Source organism: Polistes dominula, unplaced genomic scaffold (genome assembly GCF_049000335.1).
Source record: "Polistes dominula isolate Pdom_NZ unplaced genomic scaffold, Pdom_raw_medaka contig_77, whole genome shotgun sequence".
NCBI classification, from domain to species: domain Eukaryota; kingdom Metazoa; phylum Arthropoda; class Insecta; order Hymenoptera; family Vespidae; genus Polistes; species Polistes dominula.
In genome coordinates this window covers 6809798-6826272 of record NW_028301152.1, presented here as the reverse complement: position 1 = coordinate 6826272, position 16475 = coordinate 6809798, and the positions used below count along the sequence as shown (strand labels likewise).

Sequence of the window (16475 nt, the reverse complement as noted above, 5' to 3'; positions counted from 1 at the left end):
GGTTTACCTAGTTAAAATGTGATACTTTTTTTTTTTAAAGTTTCTTTTTCGATAAATAATCAATCGTGAAAGTTACATTAATTTTTAACCCTTTGAGTGGTGAATACTTTTAACTAAAATGTTTTGTAGGAACGGAATAATTTATTATTAACCAGATTCTATATAATAATAAATTATATTATATTAATAATATTAATATAATTTAAATTATATTAATATTAATTATAATTATATTTATTAATTATATTTATATTAATTTATTATATTATATTATTATAATTTATATTTATTATATAAATAAAAATATAATTATTATGTAATTATAATTTATAATAAACTGATAATTAAAGTTTTTGTTTCTGAATATAATTTAATTAATTAATATAAACATTATATTATTTTACATTAATATTAACAAATAAGTTGATTGTCCACTCTGGTCTTTTTTACCAAACGCATATATGCATCCATAGCACTCTAAGGGGTAATGACGTACCTTTTTTTTTTAATTTGTTATACTTATACAAAACTAAAACAATATAATAAAATAATAATAAAATGTTCACTCTCTACGATGGTTACAGACCCTATTGCATTCCACGGCACCACCATTACCGGAGTACAAAACATCAGCGATTAAAAAGTCGCAATTCATTCTAAGTCATTATGGAATTTTTAAGTCATGCTGGGATTGGTTGATATTACTAGCAACTTTCTACGTGGCAGTCGTCGTACCATACAATGCAAGTTTCACTAACATCGATAGACCAACCATGGTTAGCGACGTTGTTGTGGAAGTTCTTTTTATTTTAGGTTAGTATATACTATTTTTAAATAACACTTTTTCAACCTCATATATATATATATATATATATCAATTGCCTCTTACTTCATCTCATAAAAAAAATTCAAACTATTATTCAAAAGTTTTTACTATTTTCGACCTGTCGTCAAATAATCAACAATAGCATAAGATGAGCCTGACCCATATACGGTATTCACTACCTACCGGATACAGGTACATGCAGTATATCGAGCACCTTCTTGACTACAATCGAACTCGAACTTTCATTGAAATGCGAAACTCCTTTTCAAACCTTCGTTCGTTTATTCGTTCATTCGTTCGTTCGTCTTGGAATGATTTTATCAAACGAATGGTCGATGTGACATCCATGAAAATCGAACGAAGAAACCGTAAAGATTTTCTTCCAATTCTTCTTCGAATGTTCATTAATAAGAAAATTGCGTATAATATAATTGAATCTAAAGTTTCATAGAATACCAATTGCCATTCCTTTTTCTTCTTCTAAGTACTATTTTTTGCAATAATTCATTTGAGAAAGGAGCAAGAAGAAGAAGAAGAAGGGTTCTCTTTTCTTTTATCCAATTGGTGATCTGAGAAGTTTGTTACGTCAGCCTATACCTTCACCCTTTTCTCTCAACCCCCTCCTCCCCCTCCTACCCCATCGTCTCTACTTTAAACGCGCACCCTTCAACCCTCTTTCACCGTTCTCTTTCCTCTCCTCCAAATCAAGTCTCATTCTATCTTTCTCTCTCCTTTATCATACTCCGTCTCGCATTTGACTTTTTTTTTTTGCTGCCCACTCGAGACCGTTTTTTCCCCAGACGCGAACACAGCGGAATTCACTTTTTCTCCCAGTTACATCTATTTACCACATCCTCGACGTCAAATTCATCCGCGTTATAATCAAGTGGGTGGAATTTTTCATTCCACCCCAAACGAAATTCTTGGATTCGGACGAATTTGACGATGAAGAAAATGTTACACCATCTTGAAAAATTATTATTTACTAGTAAGCATTAAAGTTTTAAAAAAGAAAAATGCAGAAATGTTGTTTATCGTGATAAATGAAATCAGATTAATCATAAGAAAAAAAAAGAAAAATAACATGTGTGCAGATCAAACGTGTAAGAAGTGAAGCCTTCAAAAAACTAAGTTTCGAGAGAATAAGACGAATGCAGAATATCAGGTATAGGATATATATATATATAATTGTAGTTTTTATTTGTTATAATATTATTATTATAATATTATAATTCATCATTCATCATTCATACTCTATCATTCTTTTACGAGCCTCGTAAAAGAGCCTCTTGAACTGAACGAGACTCGTTTACGAGGCTCTTTTACGAGGTTCGTTCACGAGGCTCGTTCACGACGCACGAGACACGAGACACGGGTCACGACACACGGGGCACGACACACGACACCACACGTGTGTGAATTGTGTGTGTGTTTGTTTGTCTGTGTATGTGTGAATTATTTTCCTCGATAAACATTTTACGATTTTTGTGTCTATCTTTGACTATCGCATTCATCAATTTTTATTGCTTGAATTTGGAAAAGTGTAGTTTTTATCAGCTAGTCCACTTCGAGACCATAACGGTGACCTTTGTTATATATGGTAATAATATTATAATAAATAAACCCTATAATTAACTTACTCCTAAAACTGTGCATTCTTCTCATTCTCTCGAAACTTAGTTTTTTGAAGGTTTCACTTCTAATTATATATTGGTTTAACAATATAAAAAATTCGCAAACTAGAGAAAAAGGTGTGAAATTAAGCATAAAAACTCGATAAGGAAGATTCCAGATTTCAACGGAACGTGTTCGTGCATTTCGTGCACGCCAGAAGGCGTTATTAAATGTGCAGAATAATAATCTCTAATACGGGTAATAACGCGTTTACTGTTAGAAATAGTGAAAACGATAATCGTAAGTCATTAAATAGCTTCCAATCAATATATTTCTTTCTTAATCCTTTTTACTTATACTAGACAATCATAATCTCAATGGATCATTTTTGTAACATTATTTTTTATTTTCTATTCAAAAGATTATCAATTGGATATTGTGAATTATGATTTAAGTGTCTTTCGACCGAAAATTAATGCCGGGCAGTGTCGTTAAAATCTGCAGAAAGAAAATATTAGGGAAGTTTCAAAGAGTTCGATGGAACGCGTTCGTGCATTTCGTGCACTCAGGGAGGTGTTTAGTTATCATACATATTTTAGTTACCATAAGCAACTCGTCTCATTTCTTCAAATTGAGAACTTGCTTACTGTATAATATGCTATGTATTATACGTCAATAAAACGTAAAATAATTTTTGAATGTGGTAACAATATTATAATAATAATAATTATAATAATAATATTATAACAAATAAACCTTACAATTATCCTACACCTGATATTCTGCATTCGTCTCATTCTCTCGAAACTTAGTTTTTTGAAGGTTTCACTTCTAACACGTGTAATCTGTACACATGTTGTTTTTATTTTATTATTACTTTATTAGTATTTTATATATTAGTATATTATATATATATATACTAATTTATAATATATATACTAATATAATATAATATAATATATATACTAAATTATAATATATATACTAATATGTATACTATATATATAATTTATATTTATATATTTATAAAAATTTTATATTTTAAATTTATATTTAATTACTTAAATATAATAATTAAATATTATATATTATAATATAAATAAATATAATATTCAAATAATTATATTTTATTATTTAAATATAAATTTAAATAGTTTAAACTTATATTTATGTATATTTATATATAGAATATATGTAAAAATTATTATTTTTTCAAAATTTCATTATTTTTGCCAGTACTTAGTATAAGAAACGGTTTACAAATTCGTACTATTTAAACTAAAAATAACAGTAAAATTCTTCCTTAAGTACCAAATATAGCGAAAACCTAGAATTGTTCAGTCAGTCATAGTATAAGAAACGGAAAAAATATGCCGGCCGCGAATGTGTTAAGATAGTTGTCAAGATATAATAGGTTACTAAAGTGTAATAAATTGAATGAACAAATGTTAATTATTTATCGGTATTAAAACACATTCAAGATTGTACTTTTAAGGATGAAATAAAATTAGATAATTTTTATTTAAATGATTTTTTTGTTATCTTTTTTTTAATTGAAAATATTGACGATTGAATCTTTTGATATCTCGTAATATCATCCGATTACACAATTCAAAATACTCTACGTCATTACTTCACGTGTTTGCTTTGTGAACACTTTAGGAAGGTTGGAAACGAGAATGTCAGACGATGAAAGCATCTTCCTTTCACCTTATACTTCGGGTTCAAGATGTTCGTCAAATTATTATCTGTATATACGAAGGTTCTTCCTTTGAAGTAGTATCAATGATGTTAAGGCAAACACTATAAAGCTAACGTCATATGAGTTACAAATTTGTTAACTTTGCAACTTTAGCTAGCTGATCAAGTCTTAAGTGTTCAATCTTGAGTGTTCAAATGTCAAAGAGACAAAAAGCAAGAGTCAAAGAGTTAGAAGGAGAAAATGAAGGATAAAGAGAAAGAGAAAGAGAAAGAGAAAGAGAAAGAGAAAGAGAAAGAGAAAGAGAAAGAGAAAGAGAAAGAGAAAGAGAAAGAGAAAGAGAAAGAGAAAGAGAAAGAGAAAGAGAAAGAGAAAGAGAAAGAGAGAGAGAGAGAAACTCGAGTACGAAAATTAGTTAGGTCTAATATAATCCTGTTAATAAGTAGGATTAAATGGAATTCTCTACTTTACGTTAGAAACCCCTTTGTTTAGTGAACTGTGTCTCTCTTCATGCAAATGAGAGAGAAAGAGCGAGAGATACTTTGACCAATGTCCAATTGCATGATTTACTTGCAAACTATACTCAATGACTATTCGAGTAGCAACGTTACAAATGAGTTTGGTGGAAATCCAAATGCTTGTACACGTTAAATTGATTAACGCTACGTCGTAACTACTACTCAAATAAATGTATATATGTACCGAAAATAAATCAATACACGTTTACAACGAAAAACAACATGACACGAGAGATAACTGTCTACAGATAACTGAAACAAAAACTTATAAAAATCATTTATGACTTTTATATTTTACGATATTTATTTATAAATATATATTTAATATATATATATATATTATATAACTATAATAATAATTTTATATATTTTATTTATTTTTATTTATTATATTCTTTTTATTTATTTATTTATATTTTATATATTTTTATTATATATAATATAATTATATAATAATTATATATTTATATATATATTTGTATATATTTTACGATTATTTTTTCATAATTTCATTGAAATAAAACACATGGAAAATTAATTGATCAAATAATTTGTTGATTTTCTAAGTCAATCGTACATTCCAATAATTTCACATCATAAATGATTTTTTTATTTTAACTTTTAGATTCAATTTGATCGTATATATATTATTTTCCTTTTTTTTTCTCCTATACGATAATATTTTCGATTTTTCTTCTTTCAAAAAAGTCTCTCTCGTATCAGACAAGAAAAAAAGGAAAGTAAAGCTTATATATATTTTATCGTTGAATTTAATTTTCCTTTTTTGTTTTTCTTTTATTATAGATATCGTATTGAATTTTCGAACAACTTACGTCAGCACAAAAGGCGAGGTCGTAAGCAATAGCAAAAGTATCGCAGTGAACTACGTGAAGAGTTGGTTCTTTGTTGATCTCGTAGCAGCTTTACCCTTCGATTTTCTCTACGCTTCTGATGTTTATAGCATAGAGGTTGGTATACTTACTATAATACTTTCATATAATTTTTATATTATTCTATTAAAAGAAAAAAAACAAAAAAACAAAAAGAATACAAGTAAACCGCTTATATTAAATCATCGAATTCACGTATAATACGATTTTTATTTTAAACTATAAGAGAGGACTATGGGATTGTAGAATTTTATATTAGTAGAACTTATTTACCATTTTATTTATGATATATTATAATTATTTATTATATATTATTATTTTAATTAAATATAATATATTAATATTATAATTTTCTATATTATTATTATTATTATTAATATATTATTATATATTATATATTTATTAATAAATTATTTATTATAATATATTATATATATATATATATATATATATATATATATATATATATATATATATATATATTATAGTTATTTATATTTGTTTATATTATCGAAATTCCACATATTAATAATATATGTATTTATGACACGTGTTTTAAACCTGTTTAAAATTTTATTGATAGTTATATATTATTGTAGTAACTACAATAATAAACATTTAAATGCAATAGATTAGTATCATCTATTTCGAAAGGTTATTTTAAATACTTAATTAGGTTTATTTATCGCAAATTTTGAAAATTGATAAAATGACTTTTAAGTGTTATTACATACCACATAAATTTTATTACAAATCTATAACTAATTTATAATAATGTAAATATCAATAAGCTGCTTGCAATTTCCTATAATAAAATTCAAATCTCGTCGATAAATAATAATCCGTGGTTATGTACAATAGTACTATTATTTCCTATGCATGTATTTCGTAAATTCTCGTACTTGTTATAATATCTCATGAATATTTGGCGAAATTTGAAGAGACGTTTGAAAAGCATAACTAACTGCTACTACCTGCTGCTATCTGCTTCTTGATCAATCAAATGGAAAATAATATTTAACGTGATTGTTTCATAATTTGGTTTGATCGAACGGAAAAATTGATAAATTATTTTTAGCAAGTTATTTAAAATGACAGTACCATGGGTTTGATACATTTTTTTTCTTTTTTATTCGACTGAACATTCGTATTTTACACGTCAGTAAATATGATGACAGATGTGAACCAAGTTACTAATTCGAATGAATCGATTTTTTTTTTATATATATAAAAGGAATTTTATAATATTGTAATATTATTTTATTACAATATTATAATTGTAATTTTACAATTATAATATTATTTTATTTATATTATATTAATTATATATAATATTAATTAAAATTAAAATTATAGAATATTTTATTTATAAAATTATATAATAATATTATATACTAATATTACTAACTATATATATAATATTATTATTATTATTATTATCATCTTAATTATATATAATATTAATTATAATACAAATATATTATATATGTAGTATAAATTACATATATATTACATACATAATAATATATATGTAATATATATTAATATTCTATCTATGTGTGTGCATCTATAACGTGAATTTCTTACTCTCAACATGCCGATGCAATAATCAGATGTTTATTTTAAATGACATTTTCTACGAATGAATACTTCAATCACCTCTCATTATAATAAATATGCAAAATTCGAATAAGATTTCGCAATTATTATCCTATTGTCAGAGTGTATAAGATGAAATCTAAACTCAAATTCCATATTCACAACGTTTTTTAAAAATTTAAGAAAATGAATAGAAAAATTGCATTTTTGTTGTCTCATAAAAAAGATCCAAATTTTACATTTGATTCGTTAAAGATAATAATAATAAGAAAATCAATGTATGTAATCAATTAGTTCATGAATTTATCATTCAATGAATTTATCGAGATCAGTTTTATTCGTGATTGCACAATAATGTTGATTAATGCGTTTTTTTTTTATCGTTACGAATTATTTTGCTAATATACGTAAAGCACAATTTTCTCCTTTCAATATCTTTTTTTGTTTCTTTTCTATTAAACGTTTAAAGAGCAATAATTTCATATTCAGCAAACGGTTTACGTAACATTTTTTCTCGCCACGATATTATAGAGATTTGATTCTTTTCTTTTTTTTCTTTCTCGCTTTTCAATTCCCCCGATGGTCATTAAACGATCTTAATGAGAAAACGTCAGCAGAAAAATTTGTAATTAAAATTCCAAATTTATAAGCGTTGTTTAATTAACGAAATTCATTGACAAAGATTTCGCGATAAATTCTTACCAATTCGTAAAAGGAAAATAAACTAATGTTAAATTTTTTTCTAACGATTAATTCGATTCTTGACAGATATTTAATATTTTTTCTTTTTTTTTTATTAAAAATAATTATTCTATCAGATGATAACGAATTAGGGAAACAGATGAGATAATTTAACAATCACACGTGAACAATACATTATCGAATTTGCGGTTTACGTTAATTTCAAATATCCGTCAAATGTATCTTCAGTAATTCACCTATGTTTAACAAATACCTTGATCGATAACACGCTTCTAACATACTATCCCAATTCATTCGAACTAGCTCGGTTGCAACCCACTATATAAATTATTTATAAGTTTAATATATATAAATATTATACGTAATAATTTTTTTTATAAATAATAAATATAATAGTTTTTAGTTTAGTTTAATTTTAAGTTTAATATAATATATTTATATTTAATATATATAATACATTAAATTTTAATATATTAAATATAACATAAATATTATATTAAAAAATAATATATTAGTATATTTGTATAAACTGTTGAATTCCCTTTTTAAAAAGTCCTTCGATTTTTTATTGACACAAATTAAATGTGAGTGTACTTATCGAAGAAATTTTGATTACTTTTTGGTACCCCTAACATTATAGATAATGAAGTTAATTATTTTAAATAACAATTAATTCATTTTACTTTATTTTTGATTTTACTTTGCATTATATGAATATTGTTAATAGTATTATGAAATAATGATTTAAATATTATTGATATTTTGGCTTTATCACAGGAATCAAGAAACAATAATATACATCTAGTGAAATTGACCAGACTATTAAGGTTGGCTCGTCTGTTACAAAAGATTGACAGGTATTCGCAATATAGTACTATGATCTTGACAATGCTAATGTTACTTTTTATTCTGGTCGCACATTGGTTGGCTTGTATTTGGTATGTCATTGCTGAAAAAGAACGATTGAGAAACGACAAGGAATGGAATCTTGGTGAGTTTACAATTTCAATTATTTTTCAAACATTGCATATCAATTTTGTTTAAATTTTTACACAATTATAAGAGTGTTTGTTCATCAAAGTATTTATAATAAAAATTTATGAAACAAAGTGTTATCAAACATTAAGAATAAATTTTCGAAATATTTTCTTGAAATAATGCAAACATTTTTTCTCTCCTCTCTTTCATCGAAAGGGGTTGTTCTTTTATATTATATATTTATGTAAGGAGAAAAAAAAGGAAGAAAAGAAAAACCTTTTCACCTTTTTACGAAAGGCAAATGAAGTATGATAAAATTTCATTTTTTCCATATCACTAGGAAGAAAGAAAGAGAGAGAGAGAGAGAGAGAGAGAGAGAGAGAGAGAGAGAGAGAGAGAGAGTGTGCGTTTAATGAAAAACTTTTTAATAAAAAAAAAAACATTCATATAATCTTGATGGTTTGAACCTTATACTAGAACCAATGGAAACATATAACTTTAATGCTAGAAAAGAAAAAGAAAGAGAAAAGAAAAATGAACTTGAACAAACTAAGACGATATAGCTAGCTTCTTTCACCTTAAGTAAACGTATTCTTCAAATTTATTTTCTTTTTGTATTAAGATAAAAGGGGTATCGTATATGATCAAATAAAAAGGTATTGTTAAATTTACGTTGGGAAGTTTTTTATTTGAATTTATCGATTGTACTTTATCAAGGACAAAAAAAGGTACAAAGTTAAAACGATAATAGAAACGTTAAAATAAAACATTAAAATTGAACCTATATCTCTTGAAAGGCATTGACGAATTAAAAGAATTATCTTAGATTAATCTTAGATTATTAGAATTCTCGTAAAAAATAAAATGATTCAATTAAATTGACTATTAATCTTTGTTATTCGATAATTAACTCGTTTATTTAACTCTCGGGTATTATACCTCGTAAGAGAAAAAGGTATGAAAAATAATGCAATAATCGATCACGTTATATATCATGTTCTAGGTTGGATACATACTTTATCTGAACGTTTAAAAATTCCTGTTCATAATATCACCAATACGGAAAGTTATATCACAGCATTGTACTTCACTTGCAGCAGTTTAACTTCTGTCGGATTTGGTAACGTCTCGGCTAATACAATTTCCGAAAAATTTTTTTCCATCTGTATAATGCTCATAGGTGGTTAGTAACAATTTTTTTTCTAATAATTCATTGTCTAAGAACAAAAGAAACAAATCTATATATATATATATATATATATATATATATATATATATATATATTTCATTTTAATTGTTTTTTTTTCCTTTAGCTCTTATGCATGCTGTCGTATTTGGTAACGTCACGGCAATCATTCAAAGAATGTATTCGAGAAGATCGCTCTATCAAACAAAATTGCGTGACTTAGAGGATTTTATGGTGCTTCATCAAATCCCTGAGGAATTGAAGCAACGAATGCAAGATTACTTTCAAACGATGTGGTCTTTGAATCATGGTATCGATATACACGAGGTAAAATCGATAATATTATCTATTAATATGAAATTTATTATAACGATGTAAACTATTACAAGATGAATCAACTATTTTATTCCAAAATTTCTAATTAACATTTCGAAATTATTGTTGATAATAATAATAATAATTAATTGATTAATTAATTACGAAAATTCAATGAAATATTAAAGTATGTATTATAGGTTACTAACTTTAAATATAATATCAAAAATAATTTGTAGACGCTGAAACAATTTCCAGAAGAACTTAGAGGGGACGTTTCGATGCATTTGCATAGAGAAATTTTAGGTTTACCAATATTTGAAGCAGCCTCTCAAGGTTGTCTTAAATTACTTTCATTACACATTAGAAGTAACTTTTGCGCACCAGGAGAATATCTCATGCATAAAGGGGATGCTTTGTCATATATTTATTATCTTTGCAATGGTTCCATGGAAGTTGTTCAAAACAGTATGGTCGTTGCAATTTTAGGTAAAATATAAATAACTTTTTAATCTTATTGGAAGAGAACTTTATTCTTTTTTAATTATTATTATTTAACATTCGGACTTTATATTAAATCCTTTGTACTTTATACCCTGAATTCCAACACGAGAATTGGTATGAGTATTTATTTGAAATTTTTTTTGTTAAATAAATGAATATATTTTATATGTTTTACATTTATAATTAAAAATATATTTAGAATTATTAAAAATTTTACAAATTTAATTTATAAATTATATAAAATAATTTATATATTATATAAAATAATTTATATATTATAATTTATAATATTAATATTATTATTTTGTATAATATTAATTAATATTATTAATAATATTTATTATATTATTTATATTTATATATTAATAATATTAAAATTTAATAAATAATAATTAATATTATTATATTATATAATACAATATAATATTAATTTATAAATTTAATAAAATTTAATAAAATTATTAAAAATAATAATCAAAAAATGTAAATATAAATATGTAAAGTATAAAATGTATAAATATTTTTCCTAATAAATTATATACAAAGTTTGTGATAAAAAATTAAAAAAAAATAATCCTCGAATACAAAGGATAAAAACATTATTGGGATGTAAAAACAAAGAATATTTTTCTTTTGTGTATGTACAATCAACTAATCAATATAATCCAATTTATTAAAGGAAAGGGTGACTTAGTTGGTTGCGATATAAACGTTCACCTGCAGCATGGAAACAACGGAGGAGGAACTGTTGGTGGTGGATCTGGTGGATCCGATGTCGTAGTAAAATCTAGTTGCGATGTCAAAGCTTTGACTTATTGCGACCTAAAGTGTATACACATGCAAGGTCTGGTTGAAGTTCTTCGTCTTTATCCCGAGTATCAGCAGGAATTTGCACATGATATACAACATGATCTCACGTATAATTTACGCGAAGGTTACGAAGCCGAGGTAAGCCGTTTAAATATGTAAACTTTGGAAAACAAAATGCAAATTTTAAAAGAAGAAAAACAAAGATATATAAACAAAATTCTTAAATACGAGTCACTTTTTCTTAAATAGTTGATATAAGATTAATTTTAATTAGTCAAGAATAAATTCTTTTCATATTGTTACTTAACAAAATCAATGGATTACAAATTTCTTATAAATTCGTAAAAATAAATTACAGTTGTTTCCTTTTTAATTATTATACCAATTAATACAAATGATATTCATGAAGTTTCATTATAATTAATCTAAAATATATGTGAAATTTTTTAACGAATTTTTGAACTATTAGCAGGAGTCAGACATGAACGGTCCTTCATTAACATTACCGTCAATTAGCGAGGATGATGAAAATATAGTTGAAGAAGGGGAAACGTCACCTCTCTCCCCGTCGAATAAATCGCCATTACATACGTCGTCTAGTCCCCGACATGCTAAATTCAAGTAAATAAATATTTATATACATATATATGGGAATGAAGGAAAATGTAGTTGGATGATATATGTAATACAAACATATATATTTCATAAATACTTTTTACATCTTTTATTGTTTACTTATATTAGGGACGACTACAGAGAGGGAAGAAGAGGACCAGGTAGAGGAGTCATCGTGAAAGGAAGGGCAGCACAATTAATCGCTCAAGAATCTATGGAAGAACATATTCGTGGTTCCGTAGAAAGATTGGATACGCAGGTTTTAACGTTGCATCAGGATGTAGCTACACTAAGTAGCGAAGTAAGTGTAAACAAATTATTCATTTGTTACCATTACATGCACATTAAAAGAACAGATTTAACGATACAAACAATTTTTGATTCGATAGGTAAGAAATGCCATTCAAGCTCTACAAATGTTAGCTTATTCTCCCCAAAGTAACCCTAATTTACCAAGACCAGCCAGTCGTGGAAGTGGAATGTTAGCAAGAAGTTCCTCTCATCCACCAGATGCAATCTGTTGGAACCCACCAGCTAGATTAATTGATACCACAACTCAAACGGATTGGCCAGTTGATATGTTTGAAGTTTGGGTTCGGGCAAATCCCAATCGTGTTTTAATGATACTAGGTCTTGAACCAGATTCACTACTTAGGTTACAACCATCATCACCGACCCAGTCACCTTCTTCACCACCACCACCACCTTATGAACCCCTATCTCCATTAGCAGGCACACCACCACAATCACCGTCCCCATCTCGTCGTAAGTACTTTTTAATTCAATTCCAATTATCGTCATTTTTATAATACGTTCGTATTAAATAGATTATTTTTAATAAGTGTTAATTGTAATTACAAAATATAAATATTGATTGAGTTATAAAATGATTGCAATTTTAATATGAGACTTGTTGATTAGTTCAATACTTATTGTAAAATAGGAATAATAATTTTGTTATAACATGTATATCAACATAAAAATAGTGTTTTATATTATATTATATTATAATATTATTATAATATAACATTATAATATAATAATTAATTTTATATTATAATTTATTTATTATATTTATAATTTTAATAACATTATATTAATTTTTTTATTAATTAAATATTATATTAATATTATATTAATATTATATTATATTATATATTAATTTTATATTATATATTAAAATTTCGACTATATATATATATATATATATATATATATATATATATATATATATATATATATATATATATATATAAAGTGACTATTCACTACACTTTTTTCTTTTTTTATATTTACGTCTCGTACGATAAAAAAAACACATCACTTTTAGAAAGAAAATATATATTTTTCTGCGACAAAGTGAAATTTCAAAAAATAAAAATAAAAAAGGAAGACTAAACAAAATAAAAGAAGTAAAAATATTCCATTGATTTTCAGATGAAGAGATTTGTGTGTTTGAAAATGATCACGAGGATAGGCACGTTCTTCGATCGTACAAAAATTCGCACACAACATGGAACACGGGAAATAAGTTGTCACATCGATTTAGTGCCGGTGATGCGGACAACGTTTCTTTCTATCAAGCGTTCAACGCCCTTCATCAACTTCCAGAATCACGCTCCTTGAAATTCGAGATATTTGATAGCTGAGCAAAAATAGAAGAGGAAAATCGTCATGATTGTCGAAGAATTTTCGACGAAACGTAAAAAAAAAAAAACAAAAGAAAAAGAATACCTTGTCTCGTGTTTCCGGTTCGCAACGCGATACTCACGATACGTCAAAATTGTGGTGGTTGATTGGTGACGCAAAAAAAAGAAATAAAAAAGATAAAAAAAAAATATTACGATGAAAAAAAAAGAATGCAATACAAAATTGAACAAAAAAAAAATTTTTAACTTCGAACGCGGAATAATATCCGCAACGTTCTGTCAATTTTTATCATCGAAATTTGGTCCCTCTTTCTCTCTCTCCCTCTATTGATCCTTTATATATATATATATTTCTTTTTTTTTTGAGGGACAGAAAATACTTTTGATGAATGATTTTCAATTTTAACAGGATCTATAATTCGATATATTCGAATTGCTCTATATATTATTACATTATATGTTACAAAAAAAAAAAAATAATAATAATAAACGTATGAGAAAGAAGTAAGAAAAAGAAAAAAAATATTATATAAAATTAAAAAAGGAAGGGGGGATGATGTGTTTTAATATTTTCTGTGATATATACTTTTTATCGCTTTCGACGAAAATCTTTCGCCTAACTCGGTAAACCAACGAGAACAAAAATTCGTTACTTCCGAAAATTCCAAAGTTCGACTAGGGAAAATCTCTTTCTGATATTTATGAGATATGTACATTGAATATTATGAAAAAAGCATGTAAAACGAATCGTCAGTCAAAGTCTTCTACCCTTTTCGAGTATAAACTCATCGTTCGTTTGTGCCTCTAACTTTCTATTTTTCATTGATTATTTATCTCTCTCTATCTATCTCTCTTTCTCTCATCCTATTTCTCTCTATATTTCTATTCTCAAAATATCAGTGATTTCCAACTGATATCGTACGCAAGTACACACAAATACATTCAAACATATCGATCGTAAAAAAAATGAAATTATCATGACACAACCCCGCATATCAAATTCGATATATTTTGGGGTACCAAAAAGTAATCAAAATTTTTCTTCTTCTGGTGAAAAGACATTTATTTATTAAAAAAATTTTAAATGGTAATCAACAAAAAAATTTATGCATCACTTTCTAATACTTTTTGCCTTACGAAATTGTTCAATTCGTATTTTCATTGACACAAATTAACTGTGAATGAATTAATCGAAATAATTTTGATTACTTTTTGGTCTCTTTGTAATTCCATTGACTATGAACAAGCGTTGTTATATTATATTGGATGGGCGACTAAGTCATTGCAGATTTTGTTTTACATCTAATTCAGTTTTTTAATAACAAAATCTAAGAAATTAATAAAATTCTATAAATGTGGCATTATGACATTGCTTGACCGATGGTAAAAAGTCATCAACAAACATGGACAGTACCTAATTGAATAAATTTATATTTCAAATATTAAATTTAAAATTAATATTATTAAATTTATTATTTTATATATTAAATTTATATTATATATTTTAAACAAAAATTTGGAATTTTCATTTTTATTTAAAATCTGCAATCAGTTGCCAACCCAATATTTGCCACATTAATATGATCGACCTTCTCCACAAAAGTGTTCTATATTATATTTTGTGCGGAAATAAAAAAGGGAACAAATGGTTCTTTGTGAGGTCAATATACATACATATTATGTAATCTATACTTTTCCCAAGGGAAAAAAAAAGAATGAAGGTATCATTTTTCTAGAATCTAAACAATTAACGAGATTAGTTTGAATAGTTGTATGCATGTATATATGTATGCATGTATGTATGTATGTATGTATCTAAGTATGTATGTATGTATGCATGTATATTACATAGATATACACACATACGTTTATATAATTTTCTTTTTTATTTGTTAAAAACTCTCTTGCTTGCATCATTCCACGCGCGTACACACTGCTGTGATCGATTAAAAAGTAATCATTTTTGAAAAGAAAATGATAAAGAAAACGTGCAATACATATATAGATATACATATATACTTAAAGGTTGCTAAAAAGGACATAAAAATAATAAAAAAATAAAAAAGTAGAAAACGAAAGAATTCATGAGAAGAAAATGATGGTGGAACACGACAAATTGTCGTGTTTCGTGTGAAATGTAAAAACCGAGAAAAAAAATTAAAAAAAAAAAAACAAAAAGAAAAAAAGAAAATACCCATCGATCGTCGCCTAATTTTAACAGTTAAATCGTATTAAACGATTAAGTCCTTCGAAGACTTTAATAATAGTAGCGTAGCAATAATGAGCACAATTCTTTTCGATGTATACTCCTCCGACGTCCAATTTAGAATGATGAAATAGTTATTAAGGTATAGAAAATCTCTCTCTTTTATGCAATCGTGTCTTTATATACGAGACACCTTAAAATCGGGCCGAATTATGCATAAACAAATCAAGCGTTATTTTTTTACAATATTTTTTTTCTTACAAGAAAACTCTAGTTTTTACAAAATTAAGTTCATCTGTTAATTTGAATTATATTTTAAATTGTATTATATTTTAAAATAATATAATATTCTATTAAATTTATT

The 16475-nt window shown here is 25.9% G+C and overlaps 1 protein-coding gene across 3 annotated transcripts in view; it reads left to right on the top strand.

Moving 5' to 3' along the window:
• The window catches only part of Elk (Eag-like K[+] channel), a 64460-nt gene extending 50476 nt beyond the window's left edge, over positions 1-13984 (top strand). For 2 of the 3 annotated variants that reach the window (XM_015316993.2, XM_015316990.2), the window contains exons 6-16: positions 585-813; positions 5462-5625; positions 8626-8839; positions 9830-10009; positions 10140-10339; positions 10567-10816; positions 11511-11779; positions 12111-12262; positions 12386-12557; positions 12646-13021; positions 13694-13984. In XM_015316993.2, coding sequence (XP_015172479.1) covers positions 585-813; positions 5462-5625; positions 8626-8839; positions 9830-10009; positions 10140-10339; positions 10567-10816; positions 11511-11779; positions 12111-12262; positions 12386-12557; positions 12646-13021; positions 13694-13905 — 2418 coding nt within the window. In that variant the 3' untranslated portion in view covers positions 13906-13984. The remainder of the gene's footprint in view (positions 1-584; positions 814-5461; positions 5626-8625; positions 8840-9829; positions 10010-10139; positions 10340-10566; positions 10817-11510; positions 11780-12110; positions 12263-12385; positions 12558-12645; positions 13022-13693) is intronic. The other variant, XM_015316991.2, reaches the window with a different exon arrangement.
• The last annotated feature ends 2491 nt before the right edge of the window (positions 13985-16475 follow it).